The following is a 19,491-nucleotide window of genomic DNA, read 5'->3' on the forward strand; positions in this document are numbered from 1 at the left end:
CCACAAAAATATTTTTTTTCCGTAAAATATAAAATAAACATAAAAAAAAGAAAAGAGCAAATATCCATAAAATTAAATTGCTTTAACTTTGGCATTGGTTTATTATTTCACATATAATTCTATAGAAATAAAAGGCATCAAATGTTACAATGAAAGGTATTAAATCTATATTTAACTATTTTTCTAATTCTAATACTTTATTATTGTAACTCAATTGTTTTAATATTTCACAGATTTTACAAAAATGTCAACAATTTTTTTTTTTTCACAAAACACAAAATAAATATTTTTAAGATGTGTGTGTGTGTGTATATATATATATATATATATATATATATATATATATATATATGTTGATTGATGAGGAATAAAAAAGATAACTATCAGAAAATATCGATTTTTGCAGACAAAAGCAACTATCGGCCCCGATTAATCGGTAAAACCTCTAATTTTCACAAAGAAATGATACAATAATTAAAATATTATTCTAGATTTTTATACCACAGTTGCAAAAATGGACATTGATGTTTTTCATTACCTATATTTGCATTTGCAAATGGAAATATTTGTTATTAAATGATTATAGAGCTGATATCTGTAACATAAATGCATTTTCACAAGTAGAATTTCCCATTTCTATCATTCACTCCTGTTCAAAACACAATATCTAGAATTCATTCTTATGAAATGCACTTGTGAGTAGTAAAATGTGTCACTTCCGACATCAATAATTACAGTTACAAGTGCAAATGATATCCGAAATTTCCAGACATCTGAAATACCACATTTTGCCGATAACCGATATTTCCAAAGAGCAACTATCGGCACGATTAATCAGTAAAAGCGATTATATTTGCACTGTAAACATTTTAAAATAAGCCCTGATTTTGAATGATACAATAATTTAAAAAATCATTCAATTATTTTATTATAAATTCTCAAGATTCATTTTAAAATGTAAAAAAAACAATTATTTGTACATTTTTATAATTCTTTTTACATTTTTTTTTTTTTTAATTTTTTTTCTCAGAATATAGGAAACAAATGATCCTTAGTAATATAATATGAACATGTTCATGTACTTTGGGGACATGTTGTTGTAATCTAGAGAATAGTTCCGCATTCAATTCAATTCAATTACATTTTATTCATTTTTTCATATTGTGCTTTTTACAAAACATATTGTTTCAAAGTAGCTTTACAGAAATAGAATTAAAAAAAAAATAAAAAAGTGTGCATTACAAACCCGTCCAGTGATCAAACCAAATGCAACAGCAGCCATGAAAATATCCATAGAAGCTGACATGGTGTAACAAACAAACAAACAAACAAACAAACAGATGAGGAGAACTCTTGTGAGAGTAGTTAAATGTGTCTGTCTCGCTGCAGGTGGGCGGTACGTCCGTGAGCTGCTGTATGCGACGGGTTTGGCGGTTTCGAGTTGGTTCGTCACTCTGTTGACGGTTCTGATCGTGTCACTGTTGGTGACGTTGATGGGTCGCTCCATGTTCTGGTACGGTCACTTCTACGCCTCCGTGTGTCTGTACGGATCTGCTGCCGTCGGCAAGATGATTCTGATTCACACGCTGGCCAAGAACCTGTACTACGGGGTGAGTCACGGGACAAAACACACAACATTACATCTTTACACAACTGTTCACCTGATTTCATTTTCAGATATCTCTAATCACTCTTTAATTTGTCGAAATCCATTTCCAGACATCAGAAACACCAAATCTAACATGTTTTAATGCCTTTACAGAAATGAGCATTTTTACTAGTTGTGATTGTTTTATTTGTATTATCAGGGATTGATATGGTCATATCTGTGCTTTGCAAGCATTAACAGTCTGTAGTCACATGAATGATTTCTAATATTTAGCAGAAGAGTTAAATCACTGTAATGACCTCAAGTGATTCATCACATCAGCAGTCTGAACAAAGACAGACAGGTTTGTTATCTGATGTATGAATGAAAGTAAACCGTGTGTGTGTGTGTGTGTGTGTGTGTGTGTGTGTGTGTGTGTGTGTGTTTAAACAGTGATAACATCTCAACCGCATATTCAGTTCTCAGTGTAAACATCATTCTTATAATTGTGATATTTTAGATCTCTCTCTCACACACACAAACACACTCTCATATGTACAAACACAGGCACACACACAGACACAGACATGCACACACACACTCACACACACACACTCTCATATGTATATATACACACACACACACTCATATACACAGAGACACACACGCACGTATGCACACATACAGACACACACACTCATATGTACAAACACACAGACATGCACGCACGCACGCACTCACACACACACATTTACGGACGCATGCACACAGACACACATTTACACACTGACACACACATATTTACACACACACATATTTACACACAATTAAAGACGGACACACACACACACACACACACACACACACAGTTCAGAATGCTGTACTTTGTGCTGATGCAGCTGAACACAAATATCTGCTGTAGTTCATTCCCAGTACACTGTTGCTGCGCTCTCATTGGCTGATTCAGAGTCTCTGTGTGTGACTCCAGCGTGACGCTTCATATGGATGTGTTTTATGTAAGATATCCTCAATAGTCTCCTGGTGGATTGTAACGTTGTCTCTACTATAATTATAATTCAGGTTTCATTCTTGGTTCATTTCTCAGACGTTTGCCGTCTTTATGAATCGCAACGCTGAAAGACAACATAAACAAATACCAGTAACATTAATATTACTGACATTGTAGCTTGTGTGACCCTGTACATTCAACAGCACCATGACAACATTTATCAAAGCGGTTACTATGTTATTTAGCACACTACAGTGATGGTTGAGATGGTGTAAATATGATGTTTATACTGTATGGAATGATCATCTGATACAGTGTCACCAGAGTTCCGTTCGTGATGATGATGATGATGATGATGATGTCACATTTGTGTTTTGTCTCTCTCTCAGAATGTCCGTCGTGTGGAGTTGGGCGAGCTGTTTTTTGACGTCAGTTTGCTGTTGTGGTGTTTTGCGCTGTTGTTTCTTACTCATCACGGTCTGTGTTCAGCGTATGTGCCCATGATGATGGTGGTGTTTCCTCTGAGCAGCAAACTTCTGCTCAAAACACACTTCACACAGAGAGGTGAGAACTGAACCACAACCTGTCAATCAACTCTTGTGTCTGTTCCATGCAGTTTAACATTTAGATCTTATTTCACTGAGGATGTTTTTACAGAACAGCTTTGAAAGATGCTACAATATGAGGGAAGTCAAATATTTCTGCTAGATCTCGACCGATAGTGGATTTGGCCGATACCGATGACTAAGGTGGTGGAAAAGGCGCGTGCGTGCGGCCAAATGTTTGGAATAATAGACAGATTTTGCTGTTTCAGATGGAAATTGGTACTTTTAATTCAACAAAGTGGCATCTGTGTAGTCACAAAGTATAGTCAGGACATTACTGATGTAAAAAACAGATCCATCAATATTTCAATAAAGTCATTTTGGGGGGTCATTCCCAATTCGCTCTAAGTCCTCGTGGTGGTGCAGTGACTCCTCGTCTCAGACCGTCAATCCGCGCGGCTTGATGAGTGTGTTACCATGGAGATGTAGCATGTGTGGAGGCTTCACACTATTCTCCGCGGCAGCCGCGCACAACTCACCACCCGCCCCACCGAGAGCGAGAACCACATTATAGCAACCACGAGGAGGTTACCCCATGTGACTCTACCCTCCCTAGCAACCAGGCCAATTTGGTTGCTAAGGAGACCTGACTGGAGTCACTCAGCACGCCCTGGATTCAAACTCACGACTCCAGGTGTGATAGTCAGCGTCAATACTCGCTGAGATACTCAGACCCCGAAAAAATCGAGACAGGCCCCATTTCCAGCAGCCTTCACTCCAACACATAATCCTTGAGTAATCGTGCTAAACTGATCATTTGGTGCTAGAAAATCTCTTGCCATTATATCAAACACAGATGAAAGATATTTGGTTCATTAAATGAAGTTTAACGTTGTCTGTGTTTGTGTTTGAGTTGCCACAGTATGTAATAGACTGACATGTCTTAAGGTCAAAAATGGCAAAAAAGAAACAACTTTATCTAGAAACTCGTCAGTCAATCATTGTTTTGAGGAATGAAGGTGATGCAATGCTTGAAATAGTCAACAAAACTGCAGATTTCATCCAAAGGTGTAAGTACAGTCTTCAAAGCACAAAGCACAACTGTCTCTAACAAGGACAGAAAGAGATGTGGAAGACCAGATGTACAACTAAACCAGAGGATAAGTACATCAGAGTCTCTAGTTTGAGAAATAGACGCCTCACATGTCCTCCGCTGACGGCTTCATTGAATTCTACCCGCTCAACACCAGTTTCATGTACAACAGTAAAGAGAAGACTCAGGAGGTCTTATGTGTTGTGTGTGTGTGTGTGTATATGTGTGTGTGTGTATATATATATATATATATATATATATATATATATATATATATATATATATATATATATATATATATATATATATATATATATATATACACCGATCAGCCACAACATTAACACCACCTGCCTAATATTGTGTAGGTTCCCCTCATGACACTTTATACAATCCAGTTAAGTACTTATATAATCAATATTGGTTGTGAATGGGCTTTATGTTGACTTGAATGATTCATTCTTAAAGCAGAAATCAGGGCACAGATTTGTCAAATAGGTTTTAGATTAATTTCAACTCTAGTGACTCAAAGAACTATAAAGTGACTGATTAGCTTAACGTTTTAATGGCGTTTGTGTTTGAGTTTTTTATGTGAGTGTTTGTGTTGTTATTGTTGTACAGGAGCGTCACTGCAGTATTCAGTTCTGTATCTGACGGGTCTCGCGCTGCCGTACGTTCACATCATGTTTCTCATCTGGGTCGTCTTCGAGATCTTCACACCCATTCTGGGTCGCAGCGGAACGGAAATCCCGCCTGACATCATCCTGGCATCTCTTGTTACCCTGGCAACCGTTATTCTCTCTTCATATTTTGTGAGTGTTGCAGACTTAATAATGTGATTTTTCGCCATATTCTGAAACCGTAAAACAACAAAAATGTATAAATGAATATTGTGTTAGCTCATGGGTCCAATTGATCCTTCGCTAAGCTTCGCCCCGCATCTTTAATTACTGATTAATTTAATGTCTTGGAGCAAATGTAGGTGTCCTTACTGATGTTATACATGTTTATTTGAGAATTTTAATAAGTAGGTGTGGTGATGGGGGCGTGGCCAGCGACGTCTGGAGAGCGAAGCCAAGAGAGTGAGTACAGTAAGGGTTGACACCTGTGGGAAATCACCTCTAACAGCGGTTTGTGTTTGCATTGAGAGCGGAGAGGGATTTAAAGGGCAATCCAGACAGAGAGAGAGAGAGAGAGAGAGAGAGACACACACTCCTGTGTGTGTGTGTTTGTCTGCTGTAAGCAAGAGCTTTTGATACACTGTAACGTGTCACAGTGGCGCAAAAACCCGGGAATTTGTTTGCAGGAAGGAGGCGGCGGGGCCAGGTGAACAGTCGATGTATATCTTTACTTTTACATGTTCCAGTGTATCACAAATCTCTTGATTTTCAACAGACAGACACACACACACACACACACACACACACACACACACACACACACAGTCAGGGTGTGTGTCACTCTCTCTCTCTCTCCCCTTTCCGATGGTCTTGATTGCCCTTTAAATCCTGATTTCCCACAGGTGTCAACCCTTACCGTACTCACTCTCTCGGCCTTGTTCTCCACAGATGTCACTCGGCCGCGCCCCCATCACCACAGTAGGGGTGCACCGATATGAATATTTTTGGCTGATCCGATTTTAACAAAACCCATAGGCTGATACCGATATCGTGCAACTTGTCTTATTTTGTCATCAGATCACTGTTTTACTTTGGAATGATGCTTTAAAAATGTACAAAGAGATACACAAGCTTTTTCACTGTTCCAACAATAAATTATTTCCATTGAACATGGATTGGATCTGTTGAACACATGACAGGACAACATTTTAAAGAGTTATATCAAAGATTAAAAGACAAAAAAGAAACAAAAATTTATAAATATGATAACATATGAAAAAGGAATAATTTGTTCTTTTAAGTCATTTTTGCACTTCTGCTTTTGCAGTTTAAAATGACAAACTTCACATGTATGAATCGTATATGATAGAACATACATTTATTCTATATATACATGTATGTTGGGCAATTTCTACAGAAATATCAACCTCAATTCTGTATTATAGTGGTATAATAGATAATAGATAATGCAGTTCAGAGCACTAGAGGGCGCCGCTTGCTCACACAGCGCTGACTGAAGAAACAGTCTTTTAAGGTTTAATAATCGCACAAAGCCATATAGTGATTTCAATCTTAATTCGATCAGTCATGCAGCATTAATGGATATCATACCGATGGTTTCAAAGTGTTTTGGATGGTTCCTCTCCTAAAAGTAAGTGCCAATTTCACAACTTATCATCCGTTTATGGTGTTTTTTTCCTCATAAATGCGAGAACAAGAAAGAATAAAAATGAAATATTACTTGTTCTTAGTGTCAAACCTTCTACATATTGTGACTATTATTATATCTGGATTGTGCATTTAAATTCACAGAGTATGTACACAGTGTGTTACTAATTAAATATAAACAAACCATCGGTTTTTCATTTATAACCGAAATGTTGATTGGATTTAATTTGGTGAAGAATTGGCAGATAAATATCAGTAGCCGATACATCACTGCATCCCTATTTCTAAGTCCCCAGGGAAATCTTTTTTTATTGTAGTTTTGGATAATTTCCTGTCCAAACACACCCAGACGTCCAATTAGAATAGAGCTGATAATATTTCTCTCCACAGATGCATTTGATCTATCTGGCTCGCAGTACGAAGCGGATCTTGTTTGGTCTTGGATCAGTGTTTGTGCTGATGTTCATTCTGGTCTCATGTGGTCTGTTCTTTCCATATTCTGCGGATTCGTCCAGTCCTCGTCCCAAACGCATCTTCATGCAGGTAACACGATCACCGATCCGGCTCTGGGATTTCAGTCGAACCTGGCGGTGACTCTCTGATTCTCTGTTCTCAGCACATCACACGCACCTTCCACGAGCTGGACGGGTCTGTGGAGCGCTCCGACTCCGGTCTGTGGATTAACAGTCTGGATTACACGGGAATGCAGCACATAACACCACATATACCAGATATAAACGACAGCATCCGCACGAACTGTCAGGAGAATCTGCCCTACTGCGGGTTTCCGTGGTTCCTCCCGGTCAAACTCCTTGTCAAGTGAGTGTTTTGCAGAATGATGTTTACATGGATTTCAAGCACGTTATTCAAACACACTTTTTGTTGTAGGAAATACTGGTATCTTCCAGCTCCTGAAGTCTCTCCCAGATCTCCGCTGGAGTTTAGACTGATATCCAGACAGGAAACGGAATGGGGTAACGTTAAAATGACCTTTGAGGCCAAAGGTAAGATGTTGTCATGGCAACGCGTTGTTTTGTCTTAGTGTTTGGAACGATCTTGTATCACATGTGTAATCCGTGTGTGTGATGTGGCACATTCTTCTGTCGCTCAGGGCCGAGTCACATGTCTCTGTATTTACTGCCACACGCTGGCACGTCTCTTACCAGCTGGTCGTTTGGTGACGGCACGCCTCAGTTCGACCTGAGTGGAGAATATTTCATATTTTACTCTCATGGTCTCGATGCACCTGCGTGGAACTTCTGGTTTGAGATACAGGTGAGTTTAAGCTAAATGAAATGAATATTAAATATATTTTATTTTTAAATGGATATTTATTTTATTTAATCGAAATATAATATATCAAATGTAGATAAAATGTAATTATATATTTGTATTAAATTAATAAATCATGGTCAGAAATTGACCAGCAGAACTTTACCTCAAAATAACTTGGTCTAACTTTAATTGTGAATATGAGGAGTGAAATTTGCTAGTGTAAAAAATAAATTAAAACTTTTTTTGTGTGTGTGTGTGTCTGTCTGTCTGTCTGTCTGTCTGTCTGTCTGTGTGTCTGTCTGTCTGTCTGTCTGTGTGTCTGTCTGCCTGCCTGTCTGTCTCTGTGTGTCTGTCTGTCTGTCTGTGTGTCTGTGTGTCTGTGTGTGTGTGTGTGTGTGTGTGTGTGTGTGTGTGTGTGTGTTGCAGAAGTCTTCAGACGTGTCGACTGATGAGGGAATGATCTCTCTCGCCATCTCTGCTCATTATTTCTCTGGTTTGGACCGACACTCAGAAACACTCAAATCTTTACTGCAGAGATTCCCAGACTGGGCGTTCCCGTCCTCATGGGTCAGCACGTACCACATGTACAGATACTGAGGGGCCACACACACACACACACACTCTTCTTATGTCACTCACAGAGACGAGACTCATCCATCACTGTGTTTCCTGGTGCAGGAGAATGAAGACACGACAGAATCATGGTCGATCATTTTTATTAATTTTTTTAGATTTTCTCCCCAATTTGGAACACCAAATTCCCAATGTGGTGGCGTAGTGACTCAATCGGGGTGGCTGAGGACGAATCTCAGTTGCCTCCACGTCTGAGACCGTCAATCCACGCATCTTATCACGTGACTTGTTGAGCGCATTACCATGGAGACGTAGTCTCGTATTCATCCACACACATCTCACCACACGCCCCACCGAGAGCGAGAACCACATTATAGCAACCACGAGGAGGTTACCCCATGTGACTCTACCCTCCCTAGCAACCGGGCCAATTTGGTTGCTAAGGAGACCTGACTGGAGTCACTCCCTGATTGGTCATTTTTAGACTAACCAACTGATGTCTAAATCTGTTTATATATTTCAGTGATGTTTGAGCAGTTGAATGACGCTCTTTTTATAGTTTTCATGTGATCTGAACAGGATTTGTTTGTCTGGTGATAACGTTGAACTTTTCTTTTGTTAGTTGTTTTATGCGGATGATTGACGGTGTGAGAATTTGCGTTTTGTTATAGTTAATGGAGACCGTAGTAACTGTGCTGGGTCAGGTCAAACCAGCTTGGACTGATAGTTGTATGCTGGTTGGTGGTCTAGAAGCCCCTCCCACTGGCCAACCAGCTAATCAATCATCTGAACTAGTTTGGACCAGACGATGACCATTAATGACAAGAAATCAGAGCAAACCTTCTGTATAAGATTATATTCTATCATGATAAAGGAAAAGTCACAACTATGCAATTATTTGATGATTAATTTGATTTAATACTGTTTAACTGTACTGACCTGCTTTAGTGTTGTTAGTGTGACAGTCGGCATGTGTTTGGCTGAATGCTCACGGACCTTTAGATGTTATAGATAGTCGGATATTGCTTTATAATAAACTGAAAGTTCAGCCTGCGTGATTAGGAACTAGTTAATTGCAGCATGAGATGGCATCACAACGAATCTGGAACCATGAGGTCATGACCTTTAACACAAATATGCAAGAATACTGAGAAAATAATGATTTAAGTCTTCACAGCTCTGTTATATAGAATTAAATGTTAAAACAAAATTGAATAAAAAAAATAAACATTTTTATTGAGTATTTTTATCTTCCAGTAAAAAGTATATACTGGAGCGAGTAATTGCGTACATTTTTTTAACACGTTAATTCGGTGAGATTAATTTTACAAAAAGTAACGCGTTAAAATAATTAACGCAATTAATTAATTAAATTGAAAAATTGTATAAAAATGTTTTACCCCATTGGTCATTTTCTTTACCCTGTTGGTAATTTTGGTTAATTTTTGTAATTGGTAAATCTGTTTTTTTACCCCATTGGTGAGTCTGGTTTTTATTTTTTATTTTACCCCATTGGTGAGTTTTTTTTTTTAACCCCATTGGTGAGTCTGGTTTTTTTTTACCCCATTGGTGAGTCTGTTTTTTTTTTTAGCCCATTGGTGAGTCTGGTTTTTTTTTTAGCCCATTGGTGAGTCTGGTTTTTTTTTTAGCCCATTGGTGAGTCTGGTTTTTTTTTTTACCCCATTGGTGAGTCTGTTTTTTTTTGTAGCCCATTGGTGAGTCTGGTTTTTTTATTACCCCATTGGTGAGTCTGGTTTTTTTATTACCCCATTGGTGAGTCTGGTTTTTTATTACCCCATTGGTGAGTCTGGTTTTTATTACCTCATTGGTGAGTCTGGTTTTTTTATTACCCCATTGGTGAGTCTGTTTTTTTTACCCCATTGGTGAGTCTGGTTTTTTTTTTTTAACCCCATTGGTGAGTCTGGTTTTTTACCCCATTGGTGAGTCTGGTTTTTTTTTTACCCCATTGGTGAATCTGTTTTTTTTTTTTTTTTAACCCCATTGGTGAGTCTGGTTTTTATTTTTTATTTTACCCCATTGGTGAGTCTGTTTTTTTACCCCATTGGTGAGTCTTTTTTTATTTTACCCCATTGGTGAGTCTGTTTTTTTTTTTTTTTTTACCCCATTGGTGAGTCTGTTTTTTTTACCCCATTGGTGAGTCTGTTTTTTTTTTTACCCCATTGGTGAGTCTGTTTTTTTTTACCCCATTGGTGAGTCTTTTTTTTATTTTACCCCATTGGTGAGTCTGTTTTTTTGTTTTTTTTTTAACCCCATTGGTGAGTCTGGTTTTTTTACCCCATTGGTGAGTCTGTTTATTTTTTATTTTTTTTACCCCATTGGTGAGTCTGGTCTGTTTTTTTTTTTTACCCCATTGGTGAGTCTGTTTTTTTTTTTACCCCATTGGTGAGTTTTTTTTAACCCCATTGGTGAGTCTGGTTTTTTTTTTACCCCATTTGTGAGTCTGTTTTTTTTTTTACCCCATTGGTGAGTCTGGTTTTTTTTTTTACCCCATTGGTGAGTCTGGGTTTTTTTTACCCCATTGGTGAGTCTGTTTTTTAATTTTTATTTTACCCCATCGGAGAGTTTTTTTTTTAACCCCATTGGTGAGTCTGGTTTTTATTTTTACCCCATTGGTGAGTCTGGTTTTTATTTTTACCCCATTGGTGAGTCTGTTTTTTTTTACCCCATTGGTGAGTCTGGTTTTTTTTACCCCATTGGTGAGTCTGGTTTTTTTTTTTTTTACCCCATTGGTGATTCTGGTTTTTTTTTTACCCCATTGGTGAGTCTGGTTTTTTATTTACCCCATTGGTGAGTCTGGTTTTTTTTTTTACCCCATTGGTGAGTCTGGTTTTTTTTTTACCCCATTGGTGAGTCTGGTTTTTTTACCCCATTGGTGAGTCTGTTTTTTTTTTTACCCCATTGGTGAGTCTGGTTTTTTTTTTTTTTACCCCATTGGTAGTCTGTTTTTTTGTTTTTTTTTAACCCCATTGGTGAATCTGTTTTTTATTTTTTATTTTACCCCATTGGAGAGTTTTTTTTTAACCCCATTGGTGAGTCTGGTTTTTATTTTTACCCCATTGGTGAGTCTGGTTTTTATTTTTACCCCATTGGTGAGTCTGTTTTTTTTTTACCCCATTGGTGAGTCTGGTTTTTATTTTTACCCCATTGGTGAGTCTGGTTTTTTTTACCCCATTGGTGAGTCTGGTTTTTATTTTTTATTTTACCCCATTGGTGAGTTTTTTTTTAACCCCATTGGTGAGTCTGGTTTTTATTTTTACCCCATTGGTGAGTCTGGTTTTTATTTTTACCCCATTGGTGAGTCTGTTTTTTTTTACCCCATTGGTGAGTCTGGTTTTTTACCCCATTGGTGAGTCTGGTTTTTTTTTTTACCCCATTGGTGAGTCTGGTTTTTTTACCCCATTGGTGAGTCTGGTTTTTTTACCCCATTGGTGAGTCTGGTTTTTTTTTACCCCATTGGTGAGTCTGTTTTTTTTTTTTACCCCATTGGTGAGTCTGTTTTTTTTTTTTACCCCATTGGTGAGTCTGGTTTTTTTTTTTACCCCATTGGTAGTCTGTTTTTTTTTTTTTTACCCCATTGGTGAGTTTTTTTTAACCCCATTGGTGAGTCTGGTTTTTATTTTTACCCCATTGGTGAGTGGTTTTTATTTTTTATTTTACCCCATTGGTGAGTCTGGTTTTTTTTTACCCCTTTGGTGAGTCTGTTTTTTTCTTTACCCCATTGGTGAGTCTGGTTTTTATTTTTTATTTTACCCCATTGGTGAGTCTGGTTTTTATTTTTTTTTACCCCATTGGTGAGTCTGGGTTTTTTTTTTTTACCCCATTGGTGAGTCTGGTTTTTATTTTTTATTTTACCCCATTGGTGAGTCTGGTTTTTATTTTTTTTTTTACCCCATTGGTGATTCTGGGTTTTTTTTTACCCCATTGGTGAGTCTGTTTTTTTTTTTTTATTTTACCCCATTGGTGAGTCTGGTTTTAATTATTTTTTTTTTACCCCATTGGTGATTCTGGGTTTTTTTTTTTTTTACCCCATTGGTGAGTCTGGTTTTTTTTTTTTACCCCATTGGTAGTCTGTTTTTTTGTTTTTTTTTAACCCCATTGGTGAGTTTTTTTTAACCCCATTGGTGAGTCTGGTTTTTATTTTTACCCCATTGGTGAGTCTGGTTTTTATTTTTTATTTTACCCCATTGGTGAGTCTGGTTTTTTTTTACCCCTTTGGTGAGTCTGTTTTTTTCTTTACCCCATTGGTGAGTCTGGTTTTTATTTTTTATTTTACCCCATTGGTGAGTCTGGTTTTTATTTTTTTTTTTACCCCATTGGTGAGTCTGTCTTTTTTTACCCCATTGGTGAGTCTGTTTTTTTTAACCCCATTGGTGAGTCTGTTTTTTTTACCCCATTGGTGAGTCTGTTTTTTTTTTTTTTTACCCCATTGGTGAATCTGGTTTTTTTTTTTTACCCCATTGGTGAGTCTGTTTTTTTTTTTACCCCATTGGTGAGTCTTTTTTTTTTTACCCCATTGGTGAGTCTTTTTTTTTTTACCCCATTGGTGAATCTGGTTTTTTTTTTTTTTTACCCCATTGGTGAGTCTGGTTTTTATTTAATTTTTTTTACCCCATTGGTGAATCTGTTTTTTTTTTTACCCCATTGGTGAGTCTGGTTTTTATTTAATTTTTTTTACCCCATTGGTGAGTCTGGTTTTTTTTTTTTTTTTTACCCCATTGGTGAATCTGTTTTTTTTTACCCCATTGGTGAATCTGTTTTTTTTACCCCATTGGTGAATCTGTTTTTTTTATTTTACCCCATTGGTGAGTCTGTTTTTTTACCCCATTGGTGAGTCTGTTTTTTTTTACCCCATTGGTGAGTCTGTTTTTTTTTTACCCCATTGGTGAATCTGTTTTTTCTTTTTATTTTACCCCATTGGTGAATCTGTTTTTTCTTTTACCCCATTGGTGAATCTGTTTTTTATTTTTACCCCATTGGTGAGTCTTTTTTTTTTACCCCATTGGTGAATCTGTTTTTTTTTTACCCCATTGGTGAGTCTGTTTGTTTTTTTTACCCCATTGGTGAATCTGTTTTTGTTTTTACCCCATTGGTGAGTCTGGTTTTTATTTAATTTTTTTACCCCATTGGTGAGTCTGTTTTTTTTTTACCCCATTGGTGAGTCTGGTTTTTTTTTACCCCATTGGTGAGTCTGTTTTTATTTAATTTTTTTACCCCATTGGTGAGTCTGTTTTTTTTTACCCCATTGGTGAATCTGTTTTTTTACCCCATTGCTGAATCTGTTTTTTTTTTACCCCATTGGTGAATCTGTTTTTTCTTTTTCTTTTACCCCATTGGTGAATCTGTTTTTTTTAACCCATTGGTGAATATGTTTTTTCTTTTACCCCATTGGTGTTCTGTTTTTTTTACCCCATTGGTGAATCTGTTTTTTCTTTTTCTTTTACCCCATTGGTGAATCTGTTTTTTCTTTTACCCCATTGGTGAGTCTGTTTTTTTTATTTTACCCTATTGGTGAGTCTTTTTTTTTACCCCATTGGTGAGTCTGTTTTTTATTTTTATTTTACCCCATTGGTGAATCTGTTTTTTATTTTACCCCATTGGTGAATCTGTTTTGTTTTTGTTTTTTTACCCCATTTGTGAATCTGTTTTTTTTACCCCATTGGTGAGTCTGTTTTTTTTACCCCATTGGTGAATCTGTTTTTTCTTTTTATTTTACCCCATTGGTGAGTCTTTTTTTATTTTACCCCATTGGTGAGTCTTTTTTTTTACCCCATTGGTGAGTCTGTTTTTTATTTTTATTTTACCCCATTGGTGAATCTGTTTTTTATTTTACCCCATTGGTGAATCTGTTTTTTTTTTTTTTTTACCCCATTGGTGAGTCTGTTTTTTTTACCCCATTGGTGAATCTGTTTTTTATTTTACCCCATTGGTGAGTCTGTTTTTTTTATTTTACCCCATTGGTGAGTCTTTTTTTTATTTTACCCCATTGGTGAATCTGTTTTTTATTTTACCCCATTGGTGAATCTGTTTTTTTTTACCCCATTGGTGAGTCTGTTTTTTTTTATTTTACCCCATTGGTGAGTCTTTTTTTTACCCCATTGGTGAGTCTTTTTTTTTTTTACCCCATTGGTGAGTCTGGTTTTTATTTAATTTTTTTACCCCATTGGTGAGTCTGGTTTTTTTTTTACCCCATTGGTGAGTCTGGTTTTTTTTTTACCCCATTGGTGAATCTGTTTTTTTACCCCATTGGTGAATCTGTTTTTTTTATTTTACCCCATTGGTGAGTCTGTTTTTTTTACCCCATTGGTGAGTCTGTTTTTTTTACCCCATTGGTGAGTCTGTTTTTTTTTACCCCATTGGTGAGTCTGTTTTTCTTTTTATTTTACCCCATTGGTGAATCTGTTTTTATTTTTACCCCATTGGTGAGTCTTTTTTTTTACCCCATTGGTGAATCTGTTTTTTTTTTACCCCATTGGTGAGTCTGTTTGTTTTTTTTACCCCATTGGTGAATCTGTTTTTGTGTTTACCCCATTGGTGAGTCTGTTTTTTTTTTTTACCCCATTGGTGAGTCTGTTTTTTTTTTTTACCCCATTGGTGAGTCTGTTTTTTTTTTATTTTACCCCATTGGTGAGTCTTTTTTTTTTTTACCCCTTTGGTGAGTCTTTTTTTTTTTACCCCATTGGTGAGTCTGGTTTTTATTTAATTTTTTTACCCCATTGGTGAGTCTGTTTTTTTTTTTTTTACCCCATTGGTGAATCTGTTTTTTTTACCCCATTGGTGAATCTGTTTTTTTTACCCCATTGGTGAATCTGTTTTTTTTTATTTTACCCCATTGGTGAGTCTGTTTTTTTTTTACCCCATTGGTGAGTCTGTTTTTTTTTACCCCATTGGTGAGTCTGTTTTTTCTTTTTATTTTACCCCATTGGTGAATCTGTTTTTTATTTTTACCCCATTGGTGAGTCTTTTTTTTTTACCCCATTGGTGAATCTGTTTTTTTTTTACCCCATTGGTGAGTCTGTTTGTTTTTTTTACTCCATTGGTGAATCTGTTTTTGTTTTTACCCCATTGGTGAGTCTGGTTTTTATTTAATTTTTTTTACCCCATTGGTGTTCTGTTTTTTTTTTACCCCATTGGTGAATCTGTTTTTTCTTTTTCTTTTACCCCATTGGTGAATCTGTTTTTTCTTTTACCCCATTGGTGAATCTGTTTTTTATTTTTACCCCATTGGTGAGTCTGTTTTTTTAATTTTACCCCATTGGTGAGTCTTTTTTTTTACCCCATTGGTGAGTCTGTTTTTTATTTTTATTTTACCCCATTGGTGAATCTGTTTTTAATTTTACCCCATTGGTGAGTCTTTTTTTTTTACCCCATTGGTGAGTCTGTTTTTTATTTTTATTTTACCCCATTGGTGAATCTGTTTTTTATTTTACCCCATTGGTGAATCTGTTTTGTTTTTGTTTTTTTACCCCATTTGTGAATCTGTTTTTTCTTTTTATTTTACCCCATTGGTGAGTCTTTTTTTTTACCCCATTGGTGAGTCTGTTTTTTCTTTTTATTTTACCCCATTGGTGAATCTGTTTTTTTTTTACCCCATTGGTGAGTCTGTTTGTTTTTTTTACTCCATTGGTGAATCTGTTTTTGTTTTTACCCCATTGGTGAGTCTGGTTTTTATTTAATTTTTTTACCCCATTGGTGTTCTGTTTTTTTTTACCCCATTGGTGAATCTGTTTTTTCTTTTTCTTTTACCCCATTGGTGAATCTGTTTTTTCTTTTACCCCATTGGTGAATCTGTTTTTTATTTTTACCCCATTGGTGAGTCTGTTTTTTTAATTTTACCCCATTGGTGAGTCTTTTTTTTTACCCCATTGGTGAGTCTGTTTTTTATTTTTATTTTACCCCATTGGTGAATCTGTTTTTTATTTTACCCCATTGGTGAATCTGTTTTGTTTTTGTTTTTTACCCCATTTGTGAATCTGTTTTTTCTTTTTATTTTACCCCATTGGTGAGTCTTTTTTTTTACCCCATTGGTGAGTCTGTTTTTTCTTTTTATTTTACCCCATTGGTGAGTCTTTTTTATTTTACCCCATTGGTGAGTCTTTTTTATTTTACCCCATTGGTGAGTCTTTTTTTTTACCCCATTGGTGAGTCTGTTTTTTATTTTTATTTTACCCCATTGGTGAATCTGTTTTTTATTTTTACCCCATTGGTGAGTCTTTTTTTTTTACCCCATTGGTGAATCTGTTTTTTTTATTTTACCCCATTGGTGAGTCTGTTTTTTTTTTACCCCATTGGTGAGTCTGTTTTTTTTTACCCCATTGGTGAGTCTGTTTTTTTTTTACCCCATTGGTGAGTCTGTTTTTTCTTTTTATTTTACCCCATTGGTGAATCTGTTTTTATTTTTACCCCATTGGTGAGTCTTTTTTTTTACCCCATTGGTGAATCTGTTTTTTTTACCCCATTGGTGAGTCTGTTTGTTTTTTTTACCCCATTGGTGAATCTGTTTTTATTTTTACCCCATTGGTGAGTCTTTTTTTTTTACCCCATTGGTGAATCTGTTTTTTTTACCCCATTGGTGAGTCTGTTTGTTTTTTTTACCCCATTGGTGAATCTGTTTTTGTGTTTACCCCATTGGTGAGTCTGTTTTTTTTTTTACCCCATTGGTGAGTCTGTTTTTTTTTTACCCCATTGGTGAGTCTGTTTTTTTTATTTTACCCCATTGGTGAGTCTTTTTTTTTTACCCCTTTGGTGAGTCTTTTTTTTTACCCCATTGGTGAGTCTGGTTTTTATTTAATTTTTTACCCCATTGGTGAGTCTGTTTTTTTTTTTTTACCCCATTGGTGAATCTGTTTTTTTACCCCATTGGTGAATCTGTTTTTTTACCCCATTGGTGAATCTGTTTTTTTTTATTTTACCCCATTGGTGAGTCTGTTTTTTTTTACCCCATTGGTGAGTCTGTTTTTTTTTACCCCATTGGTGAGTCTGTTTTTCTTTTTATTTTACCCCATTGGTGAATCTGTTTTTTATTTTTACCCCATTGGTGAGTCTTTTTTTTACCCCATTGGTGAATCTGTTTTTTTTACCCCATTGGTGAGTCTGTTTGTTTTTTTACTCCATTGGTGAATCTGTTTTTGTTTTTACCCCATTGGTGAGTCTGGTTTTTATTTAATTTTTTTACCCCATTGGTGTTCTGTTTTTTTTACCCCATTGGTGAATCTGTTTTTCTTTTCTTTTACCCCATTGGTGAATCTGTTTTTTCTTTTACCCCATTGGTGAATCTGTTTTTTATTTTTACCCCATTGGTGAGTCTGTTTTTTTAATTTTACCCCATTGGTGAGTCTTTTTTTTTACCCCATTGGTGAGTCTGTTTTTTATTTTTATTTTACCCCATTGGTGAATCTGTTTTTAATTTTACCCCATTGGTGAGTCTTTTTTTTTTACCCCATTGGTGAGTCTGTTTTTTATTTTTATTTTACCCCATTGGTGAATCTGTTTTTTATTTTACCCCATTGGTGAATCTGTTTTGTTTTTGTTTTTTTACCCCATTTGTGAATCTGTTTTTTCTTTTTATTTTACCCCATTGGTGAGTCTTTTTTTTTACCCCATTGGTGAGTCTGTTTTTTCTTTTTATTTTACCCCATTGGTGAGTCTTTTTTATTTTACCCCATTGGTGAGTCTTTTTTATTTTACCCCATTGGTGAGTCTTTTTATTTTACCCCATTGGTGAGTCTTTTTTTACCCCATTGGTGAGTCTGTTTTTTATTTTTATTTTACCCCATTGGTGAATCTGTTTTTTATTTTACCTCATTGGTGAATCTGTTTTGTTTTTGTTTTTTTACCCCATTGGTGAATCTGTTTTTTATTTTACCCCATTGGTGAGTCTGTTTTTTTTTTTTTACCCCATTGGTGAGTCTGTTTTTTTTTTTATCCCATTGGTGAATCTGTTTTTTTTTTAACCCCATTGGTGAGTCTGTTTTTGTTTTTTTACCCCATTGGTGAATCTGTTTTTTTTTTCCACCCCATTGGTGAGTCTGTTTTTTTTTTTTACCCCATTGGTGAGTCTGTTTTTTGTTTTACCCCATTTGTGAATCTATTTTTTTTTACCCCATTTGTGAATCTGTTTTTTTTTGTTATTTTACCCCAATGGTGAGTCTGTTTTTTTTTTACCCCATTTGTAAATTCTTTATTTTTTCACACTTGGGTGGCTTTAACTCTCATACAAGAGAGTTAAAAATTGTTAACACATACAAGACTGTGTATTTAATGTGTAACTGCATGTTCTGCAAAACACCCACATTTGCTGCGACTGAGGTATGGGTACGGTTAGGGTTAAGTACATTGTATCAATTGGTTTATAATTAAAGCCAAATAATCTAAAGTGGGTCCATTTTAGTTTTTTACACACTGATTTTATTTTAGATTAAATGAGACTCATCTGAAGTCAAGTACTTTTGTCTTGTTTTTGAGGATGATTTTTTTAATCAAAAAATATTTGCATCGTTATTAACAGTGACACTGTAGCACCTGCAAAGATGATTTTAACCATGTCGTTTTTGTTTTAAGCAGATTTAAATGTGCTCAATCTCTGATGTCAGTTCACTCGTACTGTTGGCAAATGAAACATGATTTTATGTCCACAAATTCATAAAATGAATCACAGGAACAATAAACAAATGATTTGTGTAATATATGTTTGTTTCTAGTGTTTACTGCACTGAAATCAGTTTTCTATAACAAGGTGGATTTTGGTCTTTTGTCACTTGAATAAAATCTGCTGTTAAGAAAAGCTTCAGATTGTTGCATAGCAAGACATCATCATCAACCACACAATGCAAATGATGTTTAAAAAATAATTTATTGTTCTGTATGTACAGGAAAATATAGAAAACGGAGTAGAAAAGTTATTGTACAGGGAAATATCTGTGCACTGCATTGAGGAAACACTAGAGCCGCTAAATGTTTTCAGGTCGCTGGAGAAATATTCAACGTCTCAAAGTCTCTTAACTAAGAGTACCAACTCACACACGGGCCGTCTTCCAAATCACATGAAACCAAATCCTCCATTTAATGTCAGAGACCAACAACGTGTCACTGTGACATCATTA

At 35.9% G+C, this 19,491-nt stretch overlaps 1 protein-coding gene across 2 annotated transcripts in view; it reads left to right on the forward strand.

The window, feature by feature from the left end:
• LOC127627829 (endoplasmic reticulum metallopeptidase 1-like) overlaps positions 1 to 9,676 on the forward strand; it is a 20,349-nt gene extending 10,673 nt beyond the window's left edge. Inside the window, exons 8-15 of one of the 2 annotated variants that reach the window (XM_052104405.1) lie at positions 1,390 to 1,610; positions 2,987 to 3,161; positions 4,857 to 5,047; positions 6,914 to 7,066; positions 7,140 to 7,342; positions 7,412 to 7,527; positions 7,635 to 7,798; positions 8,225 to 9,676. In XM_052104405.1, the coding sequence (XP_051960365.1) occupies positions 1,390 to 1,610; positions 2,987 to 3,161; positions 4,857 to 5,047; positions 6,914 to 7,066; positions 7,140 to 7,342; positions 7,412 to 7,527; positions 7,635 to 7,798; positions 8,225 to 8,395 (1,394 nt within the window). In that variant the 3' untranslated portion in view covers positions 8,396 to 9,676. The remainder of the gene's footprint in view (positions 1 to 1,389; positions 1,611 to 2,986; positions 3,162 to 4,856; positions 5,048 to 6,913; positions 7,067 to 7,139; positions 7,343 to 7,411; positions 7,528 to 7,634; positions 7,799 to 8,224) is intronic. The other variant, XM_052104406.1, reaches the window with a different exon arrangement.
• Positions 9,677 to 19,491: the final 9,815 nt, after the last annotated feature.

The sequence above is a fragment of the Xyrauchen texanus genome, chromosome 34 (genome assembly GCF_025860055.1).
Source record: "Xyrauchen texanus isolate HMW12.3.18 chromosome 34, RBS_HiC_50CHRs, whole genome shotgun sequence".
Classification (NCBI taxonomy): Eukaryota; Metazoa; Chordata; class Actinopteri; order Cypriniformes; family Catostomidae; genus Xyrauchen; species Xyrauchen texanus.